Source organism: Danaus plexippus, chromosome 11, assembly GCF_018135715.1.
Source record: "Danaus plexippus chromosome 11, MEX_DaPlex, whole genome shotgun sequence".
Taxonomy (NCBI): domain Eukaryota; kingdom Metazoa; phylum Arthropoda; class Insecta; order Lepidoptera; family Nymphalidae; genus Danaus; species Danaus plexippus.
Genome location: NC_083544.1, coordinates 8,660,531 through 8,683,782, shown reverse-complemented (window position 1 = coordinate 8,683,782; position 23,252 = coordinate 8,660,531). Strand labels below are relative to the sequence as shown.

The 23,252-nt window shown below is 33.0% G+C and overlaps 2 protein-coding genes and 1 long non-coding RNA gene across 3 annotated transcripts; 2 read left to right on the top strand and 1 right to left on the bottom strand.

Moving 5' to 3' along the window:
• Positions 1–7,352: 7,352 nt before the first annotated feature.
• LOC116765810 (uncharacterized) lies at positions 7,353–8,210 on the bottom strand. The gene is made up of 2 exons (XR_004353190.2): positions 8,101–8,210; positions 7,353–7,594 (listed from the first exon to the last, which is right to left on the bottom strand). It is a non-coding gene; the product is annotated as an uncharacterized LOC116765810 (long non-coding RNA).
• Positions 8,211–15,146: 6,936 nt separating this feature from the next.
• On the top strand, positions 15,147–15,967 carry LOC116765621 (uncharacterized). The gene has a single exon (XM_032655165.2). It carries the CDS (start codon positions 15,183–15,185, stop codon positions 15,951–15,953), a length of 771 nt encoding a protein of 256 aa, XP_032511056.1. The 5' UTR covers positions 15,147–15,182; the 3' UTR covers positions 15,954–15,967.
• Positions 15,968–18,731: 2,764 nt separating this feature from the next.
• LOC116766071 (interferon-related developmental regulator 2) lies at positions 18,732–23,108 on the top strand. Its single transcript, XM_032655728.2, has 7 exons — positions 18,732–19,028; positions 19,937–20,053; positions 20,473–20,720; positions 20,864–20,962; positions 21,078–21,185; positions 21,679–22,278; positions 22,381–23,108. The coding sequence occupies exons 1-7, from the start codon at positions 18,998–19,000 to the stop codon at positions 22,465–22,467; spliced, it is 1,290 nt and encodes a 429-aa protein (XP_032511619.1). The 5' UTR covers positions 18,732–18,997; the 3' UTR covers positions 22,468–23,108.
• Positions 23,109–23,252: the final 144 nt, after the last annotated feature.

Below are 23,252 nucleotides of genomic sequence, written 5' to 3'. Positions count from 1 at the left end.
CGCCTACCAACAGTCCACAATGATCTATTATATGCTGTAGGTAGTAATTTATATAACGAGAAACACGCACGTTATCCAACACTAACTACCTCCAGACATAGCATTAAGAGCAATTGGAAAATACGACTACCGGAGACATTACGAGTACGCGCTGATGGTGAAATATTGTTGTGACAGCTCCTTCACCGGTGTTGGTGTGTTACTATGAAGCAAACACTGGAATTGTAATGAGATCTAAAACAAAATAGTATAAACAATTAAAAGAAATATTAAAGACTGAGTGTACCTCTTGAACACCTTGACATTTGGAAGGTTTAACACGATCTGTTTAACATAGGAAAAACTTACATTGAATCCTTAAAAAGCAGCTACTACTTTAATATAAAATCTTAAAAATAACATAGAACCGTCATCCGTCACAGACAACAACGTCAAGAGTAATGTATACCGATAATAACAGCGTATGAACTAGATCGCGTCTAGAATTAATGCATAGAATAGTCCAAAGATACAGAAGGTACAGCTCTGGCAGATGTAACAGATGCCCGACGTGCAGTCACGTAGCTTCGTATCCGGACTAATTTATTTTCAACCAACCGCTTCTTGATTTGACTTCCAATTAAATGATTTATATATTTCTTCATACGTTCATATGTTCTTATACAACAAAATAATATTGTTATTATTTATATTTATATGCATTATAATAAGCAAACTTACAACATAGATATTTAATATATAACTAAAGATCCGTCGATCAGTTATTCCACGTATAAATTGTTTGTAATGATTTTTCCTCCTCACTGCACAGTAAATACGAAACCATAACTAATGTAAGGACCATAAATTTTCATCTCCATAATTATCTTAATACAACTGTCAAGTAACGAATGTCAATTCGGCTTAGAATTTCTACTTAATTCAACCTAAATAACTCAATTGGAGGCTATTGAATACAAGAACTTTGATATGTTACCGATAACCAGAAAATTGAACAACTACAAGGGGTGCTGGATACATATTGTCGTTCTAAATAATTTCACTGGATTTATTATATATATAATCTAAAATATCTGATTCTAATAAAATGAAGATATTAAAAATATATACACACATGTATAATATACTAAGTATATTTGATAGAAAACTAATGTTACATTTAAATTGTAATACAATGTATAAGTCGATGCGTCACTCAATATAACTTAGTAGTATTAAAATAGTTTATAAACAATAAAACCAGAAGCGGTGTCGGCCCTCAGACAGACGGAGCTAAAATGCAATGTATAGTACATTTCTCACACCGATATTAGTTACATTCGACTTAAAGTAGACTCGCAGCTCGTTAAGATACCCAATATAACAACTTAGCGAAGTAAAAGCAACAAACTTCTTGAATGCATCTGAACCGGGATAAAGAGCTGGCAGACATTTTAACTGCTATTAAGTGTAAATACTGAACTTAAAACTGCCTCGGTGACTTCCGAAGCACATTAACATATAACAAGATATTTTTTTTTATAATGTCATATCTCAAATATCATCGCTTAAATTATTTGCATCGATGCTATAAAATAATCAAAGTTAGAATTACGAAAACAGTACGAGAAATATACTTTGTTTTATTTAATATACGACATCAAAATACCTTACAAATAGTACACATTTAAAATAATATAATATAATCATAATGAGTTATATATGTAGTATTTTAAATGTTTTTTAAGACGAAAGTAAATAAAGACTCAAAAGTATAGTCTGCAGTGTGGAGAATTGAAAGGCATGCAGTATCGTAAATTCAGAGCGTTAAGCCTTTCACAGACGACTCCACATTTAAAACTATCGTCAGAGAGTTCGCTAGACACGACACCGTCCCTGTCACACTGACGGCCGTGTCATACATCACAGCATTTGATCTCTGACAGTTGATACATCGCCATTGTTAAGGGAAAAATCGAATCGCTCCCGGGGCTTCCGAAAGTTAAATAAATTGATTAGTTTCATAGTCCACGAACGAAGACGAACACACCGGTGTTAACTATTTGCAATTACAATTTATGACAGAAAAATAGGATAAACAATACTACAGATTATATTTACTATAAGTATCCTCTTGACAATTATCACACAGATTCCTACATACCACATGAGTCACAGGGTAATGTAAAATGCTTATTATATGATGCGTAACTACAACATATTGTTGACACGGTCGCCATGTTTTGTTTCATTTCAAGGTAAACAAGCTAAACAGCAGGTGTTCTAAATATATATTTATGAAAGTTCACCAACAGAGACGGTCGGAGTGAAAAATTCCCGCGTCAAAATGTCTGCCTGTTACGTTCAGCCAGCGACTTCACACACCGCTCTGAACATCATAGCATCGATTAGAAATATGTTTCTTAAAAGTCAAAAACAAATTAATACCCTTTAGTACTATTAAATATGACAAAATGTTAAATAATAAATTTCTCATATTAAACAGTTTGTGTGGTCGGTAATGAGAAAAATAATAATGTTACAACAGTATATCAACTCTTAAATATAGGTAATTCCTAATTGTCTCGTGACTTGTAGTTTTTGGACCCACTCGTATGTGTTACATATCTGAGGCACGTAGTTTGGGCAGCTGACGTTTCATCCGATATTTTTCCAAAGCCGCCGCCGGCGTTGCCAAACTGTTGCGACAAAGCTATATTGTGTTTAAGCTGCAAAGTAAAAATATTCATGTACCCGAAATAAACCGGACACGTGAGCTATGTATAACTTCTCAATGATATCGAAACATTTCTTGTAAATATGAGTTTTATTAAAAAAAATGTTTTCTATAAACTAATTTATGTCAATTTTATTTTCTAATATACGAGATAAGATATTCAATAACTTTAACAAAAATAATTAAAAACAAACCTAAATCATTTATTATAAGCTACGAGGATAGAAAAAGTATAGGAATAATTTTCACAAAAATTACGAACAAAATACACATAATAAATTAATATAATCAAACAATAAAGTAATTAAAACATTATTGTAACTCGTATTCTAGATTTTAAATTACAACTTTAAACCGACCCTTGAATTGTAGTATGTATGTACTAGTAGTTGTAGTATGAAGTATATATGTAGTGTAGCCCTGAACATGGGATCTAAAATACGTAAAAGAATTTAAATTTACACAGTAAAAGATAATTTCTTAGAACAATTAAGAGCAGCATTCCTTTATAAAGACGTAAAGATCAAGAGATACGTTTGATTAAAAAACACAGACTCAACCTAGCTCATTAACATATATATCGGAATTAAAAGACGTTCAACTTGAGACTTGAGAGATGTCTGACGGTCATCCAGAGCCTGAAAAACCTTCAAGTAAAATATCTATACACATATGAACAAAGACTTGAAGGCACAAGTAATGCTTTCGAAACAAACAAAGAAATATTTGGTGATAGACGAAAACTGTAACGACTAACCACGAGACATTTTTGTCATTAAAGATATTTATTCCCATTAAAGATGTTATCACTTACATGAGAATTACACTTACAACAAAACATTTATGGATATACGAGTACAGTTCGACATCGCACTTGTAACAAAAATGAAATGACAATGAGTAGTTGTTTCTAATATAACTTTTATTAAGAGATATTTTTTATATATTTTTATACATTAAGTACTAAATTTAAGTATTGTCTTAGTTATTAATTATTAATTATTTAAAATATACTTAGCAAGTTCTTTTTTAAAAACGTTAAATGAGTTTACATACAAAAGTATATGTGTGGGAAGTTCATTATACAGTTTTGAACCTTCAAAAGTCTATTTTTATTTTACTAAAAAGAAATAAAAGCTACGAATATAAAAATAAGCCAATTAAATCAGAAAATAAAAATAATTTAATTGAAAGATTTTTTATTATTTTTGAGTCATGTTTGAGAAAACAAAGCGGCGAAGAAGAAACATTATTCTCTCAAAATTTATTTTTGTACATTATAAAAAGTGATTATTTGAAAATGACTGATCGCTAACAAGCGTCTGAACAATAGATGTCTTATAATAATTTTGCGGAGTCGTACAAATGACGTTCATCCATTTTGATTGGCAACGATCAATTCTTACACGGAAATGTTGAGAGAAAAAATTAATGATGAGAATTCGAGATAAGGGAGGGAATATCGGCTCACGGAGACATCCCTTGTCGGTCCAGGGAGCTATGGATAATGGTGTTGTTTATTACTTTCGTTAAATGTAAATGAAAGTCAAATTCAGTGTAACTTATCGTCATTTCAGAAACCAAATGTTTAGGTATCATTGCGCGGCTTAAGTGGGAAATTGCAGTTTTCATTCTTTGCATAACAAACGTTATAAAAGCCACACGTTTAATACAGAACTGGGTATTTTAAGATAGAATCTCTACATAATCATAATGATCAACATCCCTTTCATAATAACGGTATACAATTTTAAAACTCATTGCCACAATTTCTCTTTATTTAATATTTAGTCAAAACCGCAACTATGCTCAAAAAACAATTCCACTGCGGAAGATAACTAAAAGATTAATTGTAAAGTGGGGAGAGGGACCGGACATCCGGTCCACGGGATGTTTGCGAGGGACGTAGCGATCTTTAACTTACATTTGAGCGGGCTTTTACAATTGAACATATTTTTCCTTTTATTTTATTTTATATTTACTTTATTATATATACATTTTTATATTACTATTACTACTATTTACTAGATCTAAAAATAATGAAACCGTCATTCTACGACCCTGGATATAAAGACAAAAGTATACTAACATATCGCATTAAACAATAACTATTATAAAAAAAGTTGGTTAAATAATAAAAAAAAATGAGTTTTTAGTTATTTTAACAAATATCAAATATGAAATATTTTATGCATCAGAATCTTTTTGAAATATAATTTTGTACTTTTAGAAAATAATGTATTTTAGGCTATTTATATAAATATTTAAATTAAAGTCTGACTACGAGTAGTCTGATACGAGTCTCACAAACATTGACCTTTTAATTTGAACATTGTATACATATAACTAATTAGACTATATAAATTTTCTCTAATAAACTCTACTTTGCCGCTGAAAAGTAATTCCTATCATAAATTCAGTTAAGTCCTCGTTAGTTCAACAACCAGTTATATTTTTATAATTAATAACAAATGAATGATTTAGATACAAACTTGTCTTACTCTTGTCTTTTATTTGTGCTATGTAATCATATTACATATATGATTTTAAATCGATATAAGGAAGATTTTGATCCCTTATGCGCATGCGCATTAAAATACATATTATGTATGCAATAAATAAAGAGAGCAAAATATTTATGAACAAACAATATCTTCATATATTACTGAGGGTGTCTTAAACATTTAATGGACAACTCTTAATAACACGCTTAGTGAGTTCAAGAATTGAAACGCATAAATAATATCTAAAAGAGAGAAGCATTACGAAATCATACAAAATTAAATAAATATTTCTGTCTCTGTCCTTCACATAATAAAAAAAAAATAGTCATTTAAATAATTATTTTATTTTAACGAAAGGACATATTATAAGGATAAAGACGACATTTTTATAGTCTCCATGTCTTACCTAGTATACATGCATAATGCAAGTGTCATTTGTTATAAATAATTTATTTTATTGCAGCTCATAGTCTGTAATTTGAAAATTTTATTGAATTCATAATGTATTTTTGAAATTTCAGATCAATATATATGTATTTTCATGGTCCTACTGTTTACTTTACTGTTGCGTTTACGTCTTTTTAAATGACATATGATAGACCAAGATGGCGGCTATTTCTAGAGCACAATGTCATAATATGAAATAAAATAAAAACTCAATAAAATGCTTTAGCTACTTCAATTTTGATGTGACACTTGCATCAACACCATTGCATCCTGTTACAGATAACAAAGCCACCATTTGGAAGACTACCAAATTTATGGCTTTTATTCGACTAAAAATATGTTTTAAAAGCATTTAAAAAGTATTCCACTATTTTATTATTCTAAATTTAAATATTAAAAGATTACGTGAGGAAGCAGTAAGGATTACGTTATAAGGATTTTCAAATTAAAATCTTTCGGAATTCGAATAGGTGTATAGTTTTCTGTTTTTATAACATCAGTTTAGTCAGAATAAATGTTTTAATAAGCATTTACATTGGATCTCTTAAAAGACAATTAATACAACGTTCGAAAGCTAATTTTATAGCTAGATAGTTATCTCTATCTAGATAGAATTACAACGACTTATATCCAAAACCTTAAAAAACAGAGCTCGTAAATAAGTGACAAGGATTATAATTGGAGTAATATTTGCGAATATTTGAAAATTCAATGAGAACAACAGGACCTTCCATGTAAATTAGTTTTGTATTATTTTCATTGGACGAAATTAATTGTTAAATTGATTGGACTGTGACAAATATCGTGAGAAACTTGTGGGATTTTATAATAATTTAATACAAAATCGTAACTATATATGATGAATAGATAGTTTAGCCTATATATTGAAGTGAGCCGTGTGCATATTTGTTATTTGGCTTGGATATATTAGGCTCCAGTTTTAAATAAATCAAAATTTTTTGACAAAAGTAATCGTAAATCGACGAAAATCTAGAAATAAAATAATTATATATAATCTCATTTGAATCCGTACACGCTATCTTAGATATTATTAGGTTCAACTTTTACATTCATGAATCTTTGCAAAAAATGGAATCAACTTGATTATAAAATGAAAGAGTAAAGCCGTCCGTATTTAGTTCAGGACACTAACTCGTACTAAATGTACTGAAAATAAAATTCGTCTCTTTCACACTCAGAAATCAAATCACAAAGCGATTAAACTACTAGAAATTAAAGATCAAATAGAAATATATCTATTCAGATCGTAAACATGAGCAGTGTTTTAACCAAAGTTCGCGCCGTTCCAGGAGTGCGGTAAATTGAAAAGCTCCTATAAAAACGAGATTCCACGGCGTCATTACCATTTATATGGGCTAACTTCTCATCTATTTCACGAGTCGGGGTAAACATAGTCGTAAGACAATCAATGTGGAAGTCTCCATTCACTGCGAAATATATTGTGATATAGATGTAAAACTTTTTCTATTATACTCCAAAGATATGTACAGTACCGTAGTAAGAGACAATATTACTTTAAATCAAGAATTATCTCTAAAAAATCATTGGGTAAAAAATGACTATTGTAACAATATTCTTTTGTGTACCCGTCATGGCAACCAGTCGACCGGTAGCCTAAAGTACAAAACAATAGAAATAAGGTCTTGAAAAATGAAACGCCAGCAAAAACAATGAAATCGTAAGAGATTATTACAACTTATTTAATACCGTAATGAAACAGATATTACACGGCCACATCATAGTGAATATTCACACATAAATAGTTTATTGTCCTTAAAACATAAAACGAAATCAGAATACATCATAATACAAGTGGTATTCGGTATCCATTATCACTTGGAAGTAGCGTGTGGCACGCCATGTCGCATGGCGGTCCTTGAGACAGAGACGTCACTGGATCGCATATCTAATGGAGGTAAATATGTTTGATGTACAGCACAAGTGTTAGTTAAATAAAAAAAAAAACAATATATGTATAACACAGAGTAAAAAACTATTTAGTGAAGATCAAAATTATTCTCGCATCATTTTAAATTGATTGCACAGATTAAATATATAAATTTATTTTAAAAACAGTATTAATAATAATATTGAAAATAGTCAAACATTTACAACAAAAATTAATTCAATAACTTTAAACATTGAACCACTACAAAAGGCTGCCGTAAATATAATTACACGATATAAATCCGACCAGAACGGTTTTTCGGACACAAACTGATTTTAATTTATTTTCATAATAATTTAAAAAATAGTTTATAGCGTTTTATCCAAGTATCGTTCCAATTTTAATAACGCAGATATTCCGTAAGCCGCTTTGATTTATGCGACGCCAGGTGGATCCCTTGTAAAATGGGTACTGAATATTTTCATTGAATAAAACGTTATATTACTTGAATAATGTCTTCTCACCCTTCACTCCAAGACGATTATTTTAAAAGTGTCACCTTTATTAAAAATATTGCAACTGTAACAGTGGTCGAAATCATTGTTTTTGCAAGTTATTACAATGTTGGTAGAGTGACGTTATCATGACAGATGGTCTTTGACATTCCTATGAAATAGATATAAAATCAAAAGTTTCCACAGATAACTATATAAAATTAAAACGCTTCTTCCATATCACTCCAATATGGTAAAAAGAACAATGTGTATTTTTAAAATATGTATAATTTATTACAGATACGTAATCAATTTGATTGAACAACGCGCATCAGTTATTTGTCTAATTATTATTATATTACTTGGTGTCGAAATGTTTGATAAACTTTTTCGTCGCCTGTACAATCGACTTGATTTTGATAAATTATTTAACTTAATAACGAACATTTAATGAATAAAAAAATACTTTTATATAGTAAAAGTTACAGTCACAAAAGATTACTACTAACATCTGAAATAATACAGAGTAGTTCGTAATTTAAAAAAAAATCCAATTAAACAGCCCACATAAAAAAAAACACTTAAAACTGTGATACTCGTCACAGAAACGATAAACCGTACTATTAGTAAATCCAACGAAACGAGATATCTTTTATAAATAAAACTATGTACTTGGGTGAGTTATGACAGCATCAGATTTTATATCGATTACTATATAATACATTGACATTAATCATAATACACGTATTTTTGATTGAACTATTATAGTAATAAAAATTTTATTCCATTTCCAATATATATTAAGCTTCTTGATAACAAGATATCAATAAGAAATATGTTAATAAAAACATATACTGCATATTTCCCCCCCCCTCCCCTCCTGGTGACGCTGTTAAAGCCGTTAAAGCTACCAGCTAAAGTGAAGTCGAAACTAATAAAAAGAATATTTTGTGAATACTCCAATAAAAATTACGTCAGTATGTCTTGCAGATCACCTACCATCTACCAAGAGCTAACACGCTGACATCATTATGTAGTCACAATTTTAAATGTCTTTATAAGAAGACGTTACGATCAAACGGTTCATTAAAATTGCGTTAACAAGAAGAGAGGAGGAGAATGTCTGTTATCACCTACATATTCCCATCATACATTTCAAAGATAATTTGCTTATATACTACAAGTTAGCATAATACCGCGCTAATGCAAAACATCTATGGACATAAAATAAAAAGTTTATTGAGACGAGTTGGTTCCAAACTAGGATATCGCGTTCATGACGCTTTGCGAGTTAGCTTTCATTCTTAAGTCGTAATGATGCCGTTTTTTAATAACTACTTCATGAAGGAACTTCATATGGGTGTGAGAATAAAATACATAGCCTGCTTCATTAAGCGAATCCAGTGGATAACAAAAAAAAAATTTAAACATTCGCGTCATCATAGGAAAGATAAATAACACATAATTACATAAAAGCATCATTAATATGATATAACTATTAATAAAAATCTTTTTAATAAACCTCCTGAAACATTTTCAGTGAGCTGGAATAAGCACATGTCAAAAGAACGAGTGACTCGCTTTGCATGCCATTGCAGTAATGAACGGTCTCATAGGTTCGGAATTCGGATATTCTCTCAAAAACCTGACGCTTGTATTTTGTAATTTTACAGAAAAATGTCATGCTGTCCTTGCAATGTCTGTTTCATTTGTTAGTATTTATTTGAGTCACGAAACATTCTTTTACAATTTCTATGGAAGAAGATCCCAAAGAGTCTATTTCAGTGTATACTAGACCTATCTTTTAGAGCTACATTTGCATGACTAACATATAAAAGCTTAATGTACGTGATCATTACGAAAAACATTGATAAGTTATTTCTTTTACACCAGTAACATTCGCACTGTAAAAATTCCTGAACGTCACTTGTGCACCGAATCTGGTCAAAACAAATAATTACCACAAGTTTCCTATACCATATTTAAATTACGAACTGGGCGTTATCTGTTTTTCAGTAATAAATCTTGTCACGTGTTAGTACCTATTAATGTAGATTTGTCCTATTACTATGTAAGCTTGTGGAACGGTTCACTAAAAACGACTAAGTATCTACTTCTAATACATCAAAACGTCCCTGTTCTATTGACCGTGGTATTAATTCACATTCAAAAATAAAATTGTTCTGATCGTTTTAAATGAATATCAAATACATATAACTTTTTCAGACTTGTTTTTTTTTATAACATAGTACGTTGTAAACAGCCATTTAGATTTGTAATGACATACCTGCATATACCTATGTTTTTATGAAAAAAATATTTCTGTCGTTTCAAATACCAAAGTTGGATACATTCTCAACACTCATTTACATAACCTTGTTTGCGTTCCCTCGCTTTTATCTCCTATTAGCTATAGGTATATAATATAGCAAATATTATGTAAATTCACTTTATTCAACCCAATTTTCTTGACGTTTTTAAAAAAATCAATTCCTTTTTTATTTCTTTTAATAACTCTTACAAACCAGAAACCTGACGAGTGTATAAGTCATAGTTAAGAAATATATAATACGTAAAGCGCCATCTATGTGCACAAGTAAATACTAAAAATGAACGTCGTACACTGGTCTTCGAATTGGTACAAGATTAAGTTGTAGATGGCAGAAATAACTGTGCACTATAAAATAATTATGAGTATCCAATATGTGTAGTGCCTTATTTCTGTTTTAAATTACAGTTTATTTTAGATTTTCAAGAAACTAGGTGTCTGTATATATAGTGTGAATAACAATTTCAACTAGTTCTAGCAACAAATATCTTTTCTAGCCTAAAAATATTAGTCACATAAAGGGACCAAAAATGACTAATTTCTTTTTAACATTTACATTGCTTGTCTGGCAAAGGGGTTGAAAATAGGTAAAACGTCTTCCTAAGGAGGAACATCGTCTAATTATTACCGATTTATATAACAACCAGCGATTACATGATAACGTATGTTATAACATTATCGATATTACTCTTATAATTAATATTAAATGAACCTTTGTATTATATAATATATTATATTTGTATGTATAATATTATTTTTGCTGATATGTGCATTTACAAATTAATGAAAAAAATAATCCCTGAACAGTAACTGTGTCTGTGTGTGGCAAGGGGTTGCCACTATGATAAGTTCCGGGGAATGAATAATGTGTTGTATATTGATATTTTAAAGCTAATACCAAAACAATCGCTCTTCACTATTGTCTATTTGACGAGAGTAGATCTGTAGTTTACACACCTTTATTACCGTTTACCTGCCAAATTCACTGCAACCCAAATTTTATACTGCGCCATTGTTCTTACCTGCATTAGGAGCAAACGCTGACAAACCTTTAGCTTTTATAAAATAACAAAGGTCTGGAGCTTACGAGTTCTTAGTATAGCACGGTAATAAAGCACAAGGTATACTCTTATGTAATTCTTATTTTCATTTAAAAAAAGATACTTTGTTTCGTATTTCTTGTTAAATATCACTCATTTACCACATCTAATGTAATAATAATTAATGAGTATAACTCAATCAAAGTGCACCTAATCTCAGAGTTGATTAATTCTATCATAAATTCAATCAGGGTTTATATCGCTTCAAGATATCCGGCAACTATTGGATAAAGGCCCGACCGCTTCCAAGAAAATTCACCTTGTATATACTGCGATAACAATATTAGGTCTGAATATGTATGAGAATTTATTTGCTTGTTAGTATATTATTTCATCACAATTATTTCAAAGCAAAACTATATATTTTAATATCCATGCTCTCATACTGTAATTTACTATTAACAGGGTACTTAAAGTACGTTAAAACTAGAGCAATTAACGATTAAGATTTATTAATGTACAGATGAAGCCACGCCAAGAACACTAGTTTATTATAATATACAGTAGCGGCTATAGCGATGCATTATTCAATTAGACTGATAACACTTAAGGATATTACCGCTAATAAAATTGTAATGTCTTGTTTCCGAGACGCGTGGGCACACTTCAGAAGCGAGATGGTAAGAGCTCCGGCTACGACCAATACCTACCACTTACCAGAATTAAATAATAATGAAAGTAAAATAAGTCATGATAACAATTACATAACATGATTCTTAATGACAACTTTTTTACAAACAAAGTCATAATAGCAACTATCCATACGACATGAAAGTCAAGATAACAACTCTTTTTTTATTAATACATGATATAATATCCGCTTACAACCGTTCTTCAGAAATAGTGTTATCGTAATCAGATTTTATTAAAAAAATATTAAAAATAATTTCAACATAAAAAGAAAATATAAAGTTTTATCTCGGCACGTTTTCAATAACAGCATATAAAATTTCATAATATTACACTCATAAAGTAATACTAAATTCACATTATAAAAGTGATAATAAAATATTATATAAGATTGCAATGTGCTAAGGATATATTTCGAAATGTCTGTAGAGGTCAATATAGAAAAATAACAACATCTATATTGACTCAATATTACGAGAAACTCCAACGGTAAAAGATCCCAAGCCATATAATCCGATGACGTAGGCATGACGTCACCGTTTCCATATATTGTGCAAACACGACTGAGATATTTGTGACGTTAGAAAACATTAGATGAATCATTGCTTGCGTAGATTTATTTTTTTAAATCTAGACACGGGTCATTATAAAACAATACTTTCTTGTTATTTCTTTGTTTGTATATCAATACTAATTCAGTAAATCTATTTTAATTAAAGTTAATATGTTTGATATGGCTTATGTAGTTTCTATGTACACAATAAGCAAGGAATGATGTTTTAAAATTAAATGATGTAAAGTTTCAAGCTTCTCTATGCCTATAGATTTTTTGTAAATTGGATCAGTGATGTCAAAACCTTTTACAACGACACAAAAAAAATGACGTTTTGTATTTTGAAAAATTAAAACAAATTCAATTACTTATTTAGAAATTAAAAAAATGTCTTAGAGATTTATATGACTATTAGAAATTATATAGGTATTATATAGGTCGAACAATGTTCTGAAACAATTCTCCGACGACATAGAACGTGCCATGTAAGAAATCTAATGGGATGGTAAGAAAGCTTTTGCTATGATTGTCAGGACATAGGAAAATAACTCCTTAGATATTAAATCTCATCTATTATTCAGCCGAAATTCTAAATTGTGACGAACAGAGGTAAAATATTACAAAAAAATAATTCGGCGACTGGGACTTGACCGATTCACACTCCACGTGTCATATATTTTTTAAAGAAGATACTTTTAGAAGTACTTATTTGATGAAACCTTCGTTTGTATTCTTGCAACAAGATATTAAGTCAAACACCAACACTACAATTACCTACCGAGTTCCTTTATATATATATTTTTTACTTCATAATATTTTATCGTAAGTAGGTCGTGGTGTCCTGGCGGTAAAAGGCCCGCCTCTCATACGTAAGGGCGCCGGTTGCAAAACCTGACAAGTATCAATGTGATCTTTTCCGAGTCTTATGTACTTTGTAAAAGTATTTAGACACCACTGACGGACGGTGAAGGAAAACATCGTGAGGAAACCTGGTCTTATAATTTCAAATTATAAGATTGAAATCGGCAACCCGTCTTGAGCAAGCGTGGTGATTAATGCTCTAACCTTCTCCATGGGAGAAGAGGCCTTAGCTCAGCAGTGGGCACCAATAGGCTGATGATGATGATGATGATGATGATGATGAATATTTTATCAAACCGAGATTGAACCGAGAACGAATTGTAAACGGCTTTATATCGAGGATCGGCCCTTAATGACCTTTGTACTGCTTTGTTTCATTTCCTTCACTGCTTTCGATAGAAGTGTCTGATTTAATAATTAAATCTCATAGTCTCATAGTCACTCAAAATACTTCCTACACATTAATATTAGTGATGTGCCATATTCATATGCGATCAAGCAGAAAAACCGTGTCCGTATCTATTACGTTTTGGTGGATATTTAACGGTTTTTAACATTTAAATAAGAAGTTTAATCAAAATTCATGTGGAAAATACAAAACTGAAAATTCGTCACATTCAAATCTGGAACCTCAGGAAGAAGATGTTGCAGCTACTTTATACCTTTCGATTTTCTGGAGGTTGCGAGTTCGAACCCTGCTTGTGTCGATGAATTTTTATTCTTGTTTTCCATTTGAATATTAGTTAAATGGTCATTTCAACGACGATTAATGTTAAAAATATGTAATAACACCAACAAAGGACTATCATATTAGGATGAGATTGGTGCAATGCCAAACAAATTAAATCACTCAGTGCCTACTAGTGTGAACTATGGTTTCATGATCAAGCATATACAATTCGAAAAAGTTTGAAAATATCGGTAACTTGACACTTAATATTAATATTAGGATCTGAATTAACATCCATCACGTCACTAATTAACATTCCAATTATAAAAAGGCATTGCTATTCCAAAAAACATATGTCATTACTTGTTTTTTTATTGTACCCGACATTCAAAATGTTTCCAAATATGGCTGGAGCCATCTCTCCACTTGTATACAGTGAGACGGCGGATTATATCAATCTAGCTCGCTTAAAATTGATGACACATTTAGCGCGTAATTTTCACGAGGAGCGTCACCTTTAACCCTTTTTTATCGTACTGTCTTAAAAAACTATATATGTATTTAGTATTAAATTGAATATTTTACAAAACAACGTCAACAAAACGGAGATTCTCTTGAAATACGTAGCATAGAACTATTTTAATTTTTGAATACGATTATAATTAAAAATTCAAAAACATTACAAAACGTTACACACACCATCGTTCATTAAACTTAATAAAAATAATATTTTTTACTTTATGATGCGTACTAATGACTGCGTTACTAATTGTACAAAAAACAGCCACCCATAGTATAGAACCCCAACGAAAATCTAATTACAAGATTGTCTATCAATTAGAAATGAGAAAATATCCCCCTTAATCCAGCGGGAACGTTTGACGGTTAAGTGTCGGAGTTTAATAAACTGTTTAATTAAGAACGCGTCAGGCGAGGGAGCAGTGTCGTGCGCGCGCGCGGCCCGAAAACATGCTGGTTACAGCGCTGTTCCTACTGACGAGCCTGGCACAAGCACGACCGTTCAACATCACACACCTCATAGTGCCGGAAGTCATAGCTCCGGGACAGGAAGAAGTTGAGATCGAGTGCAGATATGACGCTAACTTTACATTACTCAACTGGTTCAAAGGGCCTAACGAATTCTTCAGATACAGACCGGGCGCAGCTCCCAGCACGAGATCATTCCCAGTTCTAGGAGTCGGGAGAGTCGAGCTTATAATTTGTGGACCGACGGCGTGCAGGTTGAAACTCGGCTCACTCACAGAGGAGGCGACAGGGTTGTACAGGTGTGACATCGAGAGGGATGTGCCACCTTATAAATTTGCTACTCGAACGGCCTATATGGAAGTTCACGGACATGAGCACAGAAAGCCATTACTCGAGGGGCTCGATGAGGAGTTCGGCGAAGGAGACGACATGCAGGCGTACTGTCGAGGAGATCCAGAGACGGAGATACGGTGGTATATAAATGGAAGAGAGTTAGAGGAGATGCGAGGGGCCAGCTCCTTGAAGAGGAAAAGCTCCCGCTTGATCTTCCTAGGAATCCCTCCCATGGTTACGGTGCAGTGTGCAGAATACAAATTTGGGAAATTGTTTGGTTCTAACGAAGAGAGAGCTCGATGGAAAGATCATGTGGGCAGTAAGGATGAGAGACCCCAGGAGCAAAGGAATCTCTCAGCTGCAGTGGATATGAATATTAGTTTATTGATATTTATGTTGTGTTGTATCAAAGTTTATTAAAATTGTAACAATTTTACCATCTTTTAGTAAGTTTGAAAGTCACGTTCCTTATTTTAATAATGATTGTAAGATTTTAATATTAAATCAGATATAAGAGATGTTTTTTTTTTTTGATATTTATCAATAGCAATACGAGTTCTGTGCAACAGTTGATACCAGATGATTAATTGGATTTAAAATATAATAGAATTATAATTTTAACTACATACTATGTTAGTTTGACAGACTTATGTACATAAATGTCTATCATTATAATTGACAGTACATTCAATGCGTTCCAATACTGAAGCTACTTAAATACAAAAAGTATTAGTTTGTAACTCATTGCGTTGCCGAATTTGCATTTGAGAACAAACATAAGCGAATTACTTACAGACGCTAGTTTTACGATAAGTAACTTTACCTTTTCCTATTTAATAAATGTACCTATTTTATTTCTACTCAAAATTTACTCATTTAAATCCATTTTTTTTATAAATATATCATCATCTATTTAGTCAATTAACATTTTAAAATTCTGTTGTGTATTTAAAAGTCATTTACTATTTAGCGTATATTATTTAAAAACAAATGATTAAGACAAGCAATTATCTTAATACGATCGACGTCTTAATGTGATCGTCATGATTTACAAGCTTTTTTGACTTATAGAACTAAACAAAACTCTATAAAAATGTAGAGAGTACTACTAAATATGGAAAATGGTTTAAATTTTTGGAAACATCGTATCGAACATAAAATTTGCAAGTGTATATAATAAACAGTTGCTGAAAAACATTGGTAGCTTTCTTTTATGATAAAGAGGGCAAACGAGAAACGAGGGGAAAGGGTGGGAAAACGGAAAGGGCAGGAAAGGTTGGGAACTTGGGAACAGGGAAAGGGCAAACGGCTCTCTTACTCATCGGACAAAACGCAGCCATGTAAGATTCCTTTACGCAGATCTTCTGTGAGAGGATGGTATTTCCCCGGTCGAGCCAGTCCACCTTCGAGCTGTAGTACCTTTACCACAGACTCCATCCACCTCTACCATCTACCTCGACCATCTTTATAAAACTTTTAACTCACACCAATTTTTTAGTTCATCACTATGACACTACAAATTTTAATGAACTCATCCCCTCCTCTCCCAATCCTTTATTTTTTCCCCTTATTTTTTGTCACGACAGACTATCTCAGGCATGTATCTTGTGGACCCCTGGAACATACCTGCGTCAATTTCGAAATCACTGGTATATGACTAAAATTAAGCTAAAAAAAATTACTCATGTAGAAAATTATTCACCAAATTCATGTCGCAACTTAGGCACATTACTTTCATAATAGTATTTTTTAAAAAAAGATTTGCCACTCATCATATATAGCGCAAATATTCTCCTCCTGAGCAAACCTTCTGTTCAATATATGTAACAACCATTTCATTAAAAAATCCAATGTTCAAGTGATGAGTAATAAGTAGAAAATTGTAACTCAACATGTTTTCATACATAAGTAAGATGGAATCAAAGCGATAAAGAAATTGAGATCAATCTTATTTCACGCTAAGCAAATAAATATATAAAAGACGAGTAAATGAAAACCGATTGCGCAATTATTCATACATACAAACGGATTTTATAGAATCAGTAATCGAGGATATAAGAGTTTTATTACACCTATGCTTCCGACAACTCATTTTCGCCTTTCCAGTACCTTTATGAAGGATTCAGAATATAATTTCATCTATAAGTAGTGTTTTACTACTTTGTATGTAATGTTTTTGATTTAATATTGCACATTTTTTTTAAATTTAAAGCAACCTATATTCGAAAACCAGAGAATTTGATAAATATAACAAAGAATAATTTTAACGAGTATTGTATAGACTTAAATAAAATACACTACTTAAGGGTTGTTATTACTTTTCTAAATGAATTTTCTAAATCGCTATGATTACATATAACTGTACATGTATAAATAAACATAATATATTTTAAACAAATCCTAAAAAGGGGAAAACGAATATTAAAAGTATTAAAAAAATCATTGAATCCACAGCTGAAAAGAAGTTTTGTGATCGTATAGACCAAAATAATAGTAATATAATTATCTTTGTCATTTGAATTTTCTAATGAACTTGTAAAAATTATCGAATTATTTATCCAAAATCATAATGAGTATGTAATGACTATTTATTTGTAACGAGACAAATTACAAATTCGATGAAATTACTTTAAGATAAAAATGTGGAGAGTTTATTCAATTGAATACAGAAATATGTTATATTTAAATATATTTTAATTAAGATATTAATTAAAATTTTCAGTAATAATTATATAATATTTTAATAAACATTACTTCACAACATTATAATGTGGCTTAATGACGTAATATTATGCGAAACTATGAACGTATTAGTCACAAAGGATCGTCGACATTTTATAATTTCATACTATTGCACCACGTCATATAGTTTCATGACAAAGATTTAATGCAAATAACTGTGTGTTTTTCTAACAAAAAACCAACCGAAAAAGAAACACAGACACAATAAGACAACTGAAATAGATTTATATATATATATATATCGTCTGCTTTTTTAAATTCCAAATTATAATTACATATCAATTTTATCACAGAATTGTTTATTTTGTATAATTAGTATTTATTTTAACAAAATAATATATTCAACAATATAATATCTTCAACAATAAGAGGTTTTCTATTTATGAGCCTCTTTTATTTTAAGAAAATGATATGTACTATGTGTAAACACTTATTTCAAAATGGCGGCCAAGATGGTGTAATTTTCCATATAATGACAAGCGTGAGTTGTCAGACTCAGATATCATAACGCATATAAGCGGAGTCGCGTGTGCATGTTACACGGTTAAACATGTTAAAAAGTTTTTCTGAAATTTTAGTTTTATGTTATATTCGGTGCCCAAATTGTACTATAAGAACTGATATACTTAACTTTTCTCCGTCTTGATTAAGTGAGAAACCTAGTTTAATTAATAGTGAATATATATTTCTTTTGCTCTAAGTTTCCGGAACTAACAAGCACAATGCCTAAAGGAAAGAAAAAAGGAAAATATGGTAAGCTTATAACAATTACTGTGAATGCGTTGTATATCTTTGGTAAAATGTAATGTTAGGAATTTGCTCTGAGTAAAATCACACGTTGACCTTGTGCTCTTAGTTGCTTGCAATAATCATGAATCCACGTATTTCTGCACGTGAAGATTAACGAGGGCTTGACAACGTGTGATGATTGATTTTTTTTTTTGTTTTAACCTACATTTTATGTAACAAACGTCCTTCCTAATCTAAACGTAACACTTACTTTCCCTATTTCATAACATTGTTCCCGCGTGCAAGTAACCTTTGGCAACTAGTATATATAACAAGAATAATTGATGACCTTCACCACAACACCTGATAATAAGCTTAAAATTATATAACAAATGCATTGTTTATTCTTCTATAGATGTTTGTCGTCATTCATAATAAAAAAAAACATTACAATTTTCTGTAATAATTAGTGATAGAATTTTTTTTTTTTTCGGAAACAATATTATATGTATGTAGAATGTAATGAAATTGATTTAAATAGTAGAAACAGCAAATGAGTCCCAAAAAGTTACAAATTTGTTTATCCATATGCCGAATGCCCTTGTAACTAAAATACTTTCCTTTTATAATAAATGTAAGTCAACATGAAAAAGGCGATTTGTCAAGTAATAAATTAACAACAAAAGATTAAAGTAGGTCAAGCATTAAACTTTAAAAAACATAGAATAGTTTACATTCTCTCGAAAACAAAAATAAAATAATAACTATTGCATAATTTTATGTATTTCAAATACAAATATTATAAACTCCTTATCATTATTACATAAAAAAGGTGAACAGCTGGCGCAGGCAACAATTGACATTTAAAATATGTTTAAAAAACTACTCTAAATCTATGAATAGATTGATTTTATTGATAATAATGTGTACAGAGCATAGAAGAACTGAGTTGCCATACTCATCAGACGAGGATGCTGGAATTGATATGACCAATGACAACTACTCAGAAACATCGGGACAGTCGGACTTGAGGAGCCACGACGATGCGGGTATGTAACACTAAAATGGCTATTTTAATTAATTACTTAATGCTACAATCTTTATGCAATGTATCAACTCTTGAATACATAGCTATTACTTCACGATTACTGATAAATTATGTCTTCTATACAATGTTCATACAACGGAATGCTTGAATTATAACACATATAGCAGGATATCAAGTCGCTCTGAGAAGCCGTCAGGGCAGACCGAGATATCCACCTCTATCAGTGCATAAACCTACGTCGTTTACATACCCATTGTCGGAATTGAATAATGAATGCACGGGTTAGTTGATGGACATGTGATCAATACACTGTTCCGTTATCATGAGGGGCTTTAGTTATGCATACTCTGTTGCTAGGACATCTCATTTCCGCTTCGTAACCAGATAGTAAACTGCAGTTAAAAGAATTTAATATTCCAGAAAATGAAATTCAAGAAAAATTAGAAGAGAAAGTGCTAGAAATCATTGATGCGCTTAGTGCTAGAGCTAACGCGGCTCGCGCTGCCGCTCTGGTTGCGCTACGTAATGCTTTACAAAGACGTTACCTGGCTCATTTATTGAGCGGACAGAGGGTCACACTAGCCGAACACATCACTAAGGCTCTGAGGAGGGGCAAAGACGGAGAGAAGAAGGCCGCGGCCGCTGTCGCCCCGCTATTGGCTTTACAGGTATATTAAAATTTTTAACTTGTCAAATCATATTAATGAATTTATTTGTTTAAACTCTTATTGTTAATTAGTTTTGATAATTATCCATAGTAATTAACTGCTATAAAACAATCACTAACGACTAATCTTTGTTTGTTAATTAGATTGGTGAAGAAGGTACTGAAGAATTCATGTCTGAAGTCCGTCCGGCTCTGTTTGCTGCTGCCACTGACAAAACGGCCTCGCTAGACACTCGTACTGAGGTAATTTACATTGTAATGTTTGACACTTTCTTTGATATATTTTTCCCAGTCATTTGACGCCTATAATACATTAATTACTTATATGTTTCCCTAAATGGTCTTTAACAACCCCTAGTGCTGTTCATCTCTGGCCGTACTCTGCTATCTGCTAGAAGAAGATCTCAATGAAATTTTAGAAGTAATGAAGATGTTTGAGACCATATTCAGCGGCAGCTACCTCAAGGTAAATATTTTGTAAGCAAGGTTTAGTCGATAAAAAAAAATTGATATAAATATGCTGTTTAGCAGGAAATGAAACAAGATTTATTGTTAAGTGACTGAACAATTATGATGGAGGAAGTATTACGGCTTCTTACACAGATAATGTGGTTGTGAAGCAAAAATGCAAATTTGATTTGAAATAGTTTGTACTATAGATATTTTTTTCAACAATACATCGAAATGTAATAAAATTTGTATGTACACGCTAATGAAACTGTATGGTCATGTAAAACAATGCGGAACAAAGACGCCTCCGAGCAACGAGCGACATTTACCGACCAATAAGATAAAGAGGCAACGACCGACTCGCTCAATGTCACTCAGTTTAGTACTTGTGAGTCACGGCCGTGGAATAATTCACGAAGTTTGACGCCTTGACTTGTTTAGTTTTGGACTTTTATAATGTAACGGAAGCTCTGATGCTGGATGATCATTAACAGTATGTTGTGTCTCAGGGCGACGGCAGTGTGAAAATATCGGGAGCGGCGGTGGAGGAGGGGTCGTGGCACGCGGCCGCGCTGGACGGGTGGGCGCTACTGCTGGCGCTGCTGGACGGGCGACACGCCGCCGCCACGCTTCGCGAGCGCCCGCCCTCCTTCACCCGCCTGGCCGAGCTGCTGGACGCTTGCAGCCTGGACGTGCGCCTCGCGGCCGGCTGCGCCCTCGCCGCCGCGCACGAGCGGGCCGCGGACGGCGACGCGGACGGTCACGTGGCCTGGGACGAGCCCGCCGCCGCGCCGCGCCTGGCGCTGCTGGCGCGGGACTCGCACAAGTATCGCGCGAAGAGGGACCGTAAGCTGCAGCGCGCCACCTTCAGGGACATCCTCAAGTACTTCGAGGACGGCGAGATCGACGAGGAACGAGTCCGCGTGGGGGCGGAGACTCTGTGCGTGGACAGCTGGGCGGCGCGCGGCGCGTACTCGGCGCTGGCGGCGGCGCTCGGCGCCGGCCTGGCGGTGCTCGCGCCGCACGCGCCCGAGCTCCGGACCGCACTGGGCCTGCCGCCGGCCGCGCCGCACGCCGCGCCTAGAGCTAAACTCAACAAACTGCAGAGAGTGAGTCGGACTGTTAGCGAGGCTATACGATATATTAATGAACTTCACCTTATTTCTATGTGTTTGAATGAATTTGCTCAACTGTCTCGTCTCTTATTTCAGCATCTCCAGAACACGGCGGCGTGTAAAGCTCGCACACTGGCCCGCAATAAGAGTCGTGACAAGCGCTCGGCGGCGCTGGCTCTGTGAAGTAACTCAACGTTTGGAGCGTCACTTCATTTTCGTCGACACGACACCGTCGACTTAAATAAGTACCAAAGAAAGCCCGGCGACCGCCCGCCCTACTCGATTGACATATCTCAGACGACCGCCTCGGCCTCGTGAAGGAGTCGATGCCGTTTTCAAAGTTGCTCTTTATTTGAGTTTCAATATACTTTCCACCAATCGCGCTCTTAGCTCCGTCATCAAACCTCTGACGCGGCGATCCGTCCCGCTCCTCGGGTCTGCCGCCATTCGTTGCTATTTCGATGGTATCTGAATCCACGTTTTTATTTGTAACTATTGTATTTATCATAGAGACGTTTGTGACGTTCGTGTTAATTATTATTAGCCCAATTGATAGTGTTCGTGATATTCGTTTTATTATTTCTATTGATATTAAAATAATCAAGTTTGGAGCGAGGGACATTTTTTTGTTTATTATATTTGTACGATTCGTACCGTCTCGCGCGTCACGAGCGGGCGGCGATCGGTACAGCTCATGCATTATATATAAGAAACTTCTCTGTAAATATTATTTGAATGTGTTGTCTGCGGCCCAAAACTGTATATTAACTAGCTACTAGACTACTGAACACACCTATGTTGAAATAATATTTAGTACGAGAATACATGGATGTATTATTTTTCCCTTCCGTTCCCTTATATTTTATATTCTGGGGGTTACTGATGACATTAAATAATAAGACGAACAAAACACATGACTAGCTTTATTTCAGACATACATACGTTTGACGCTAGAGACAGCGCTCCGA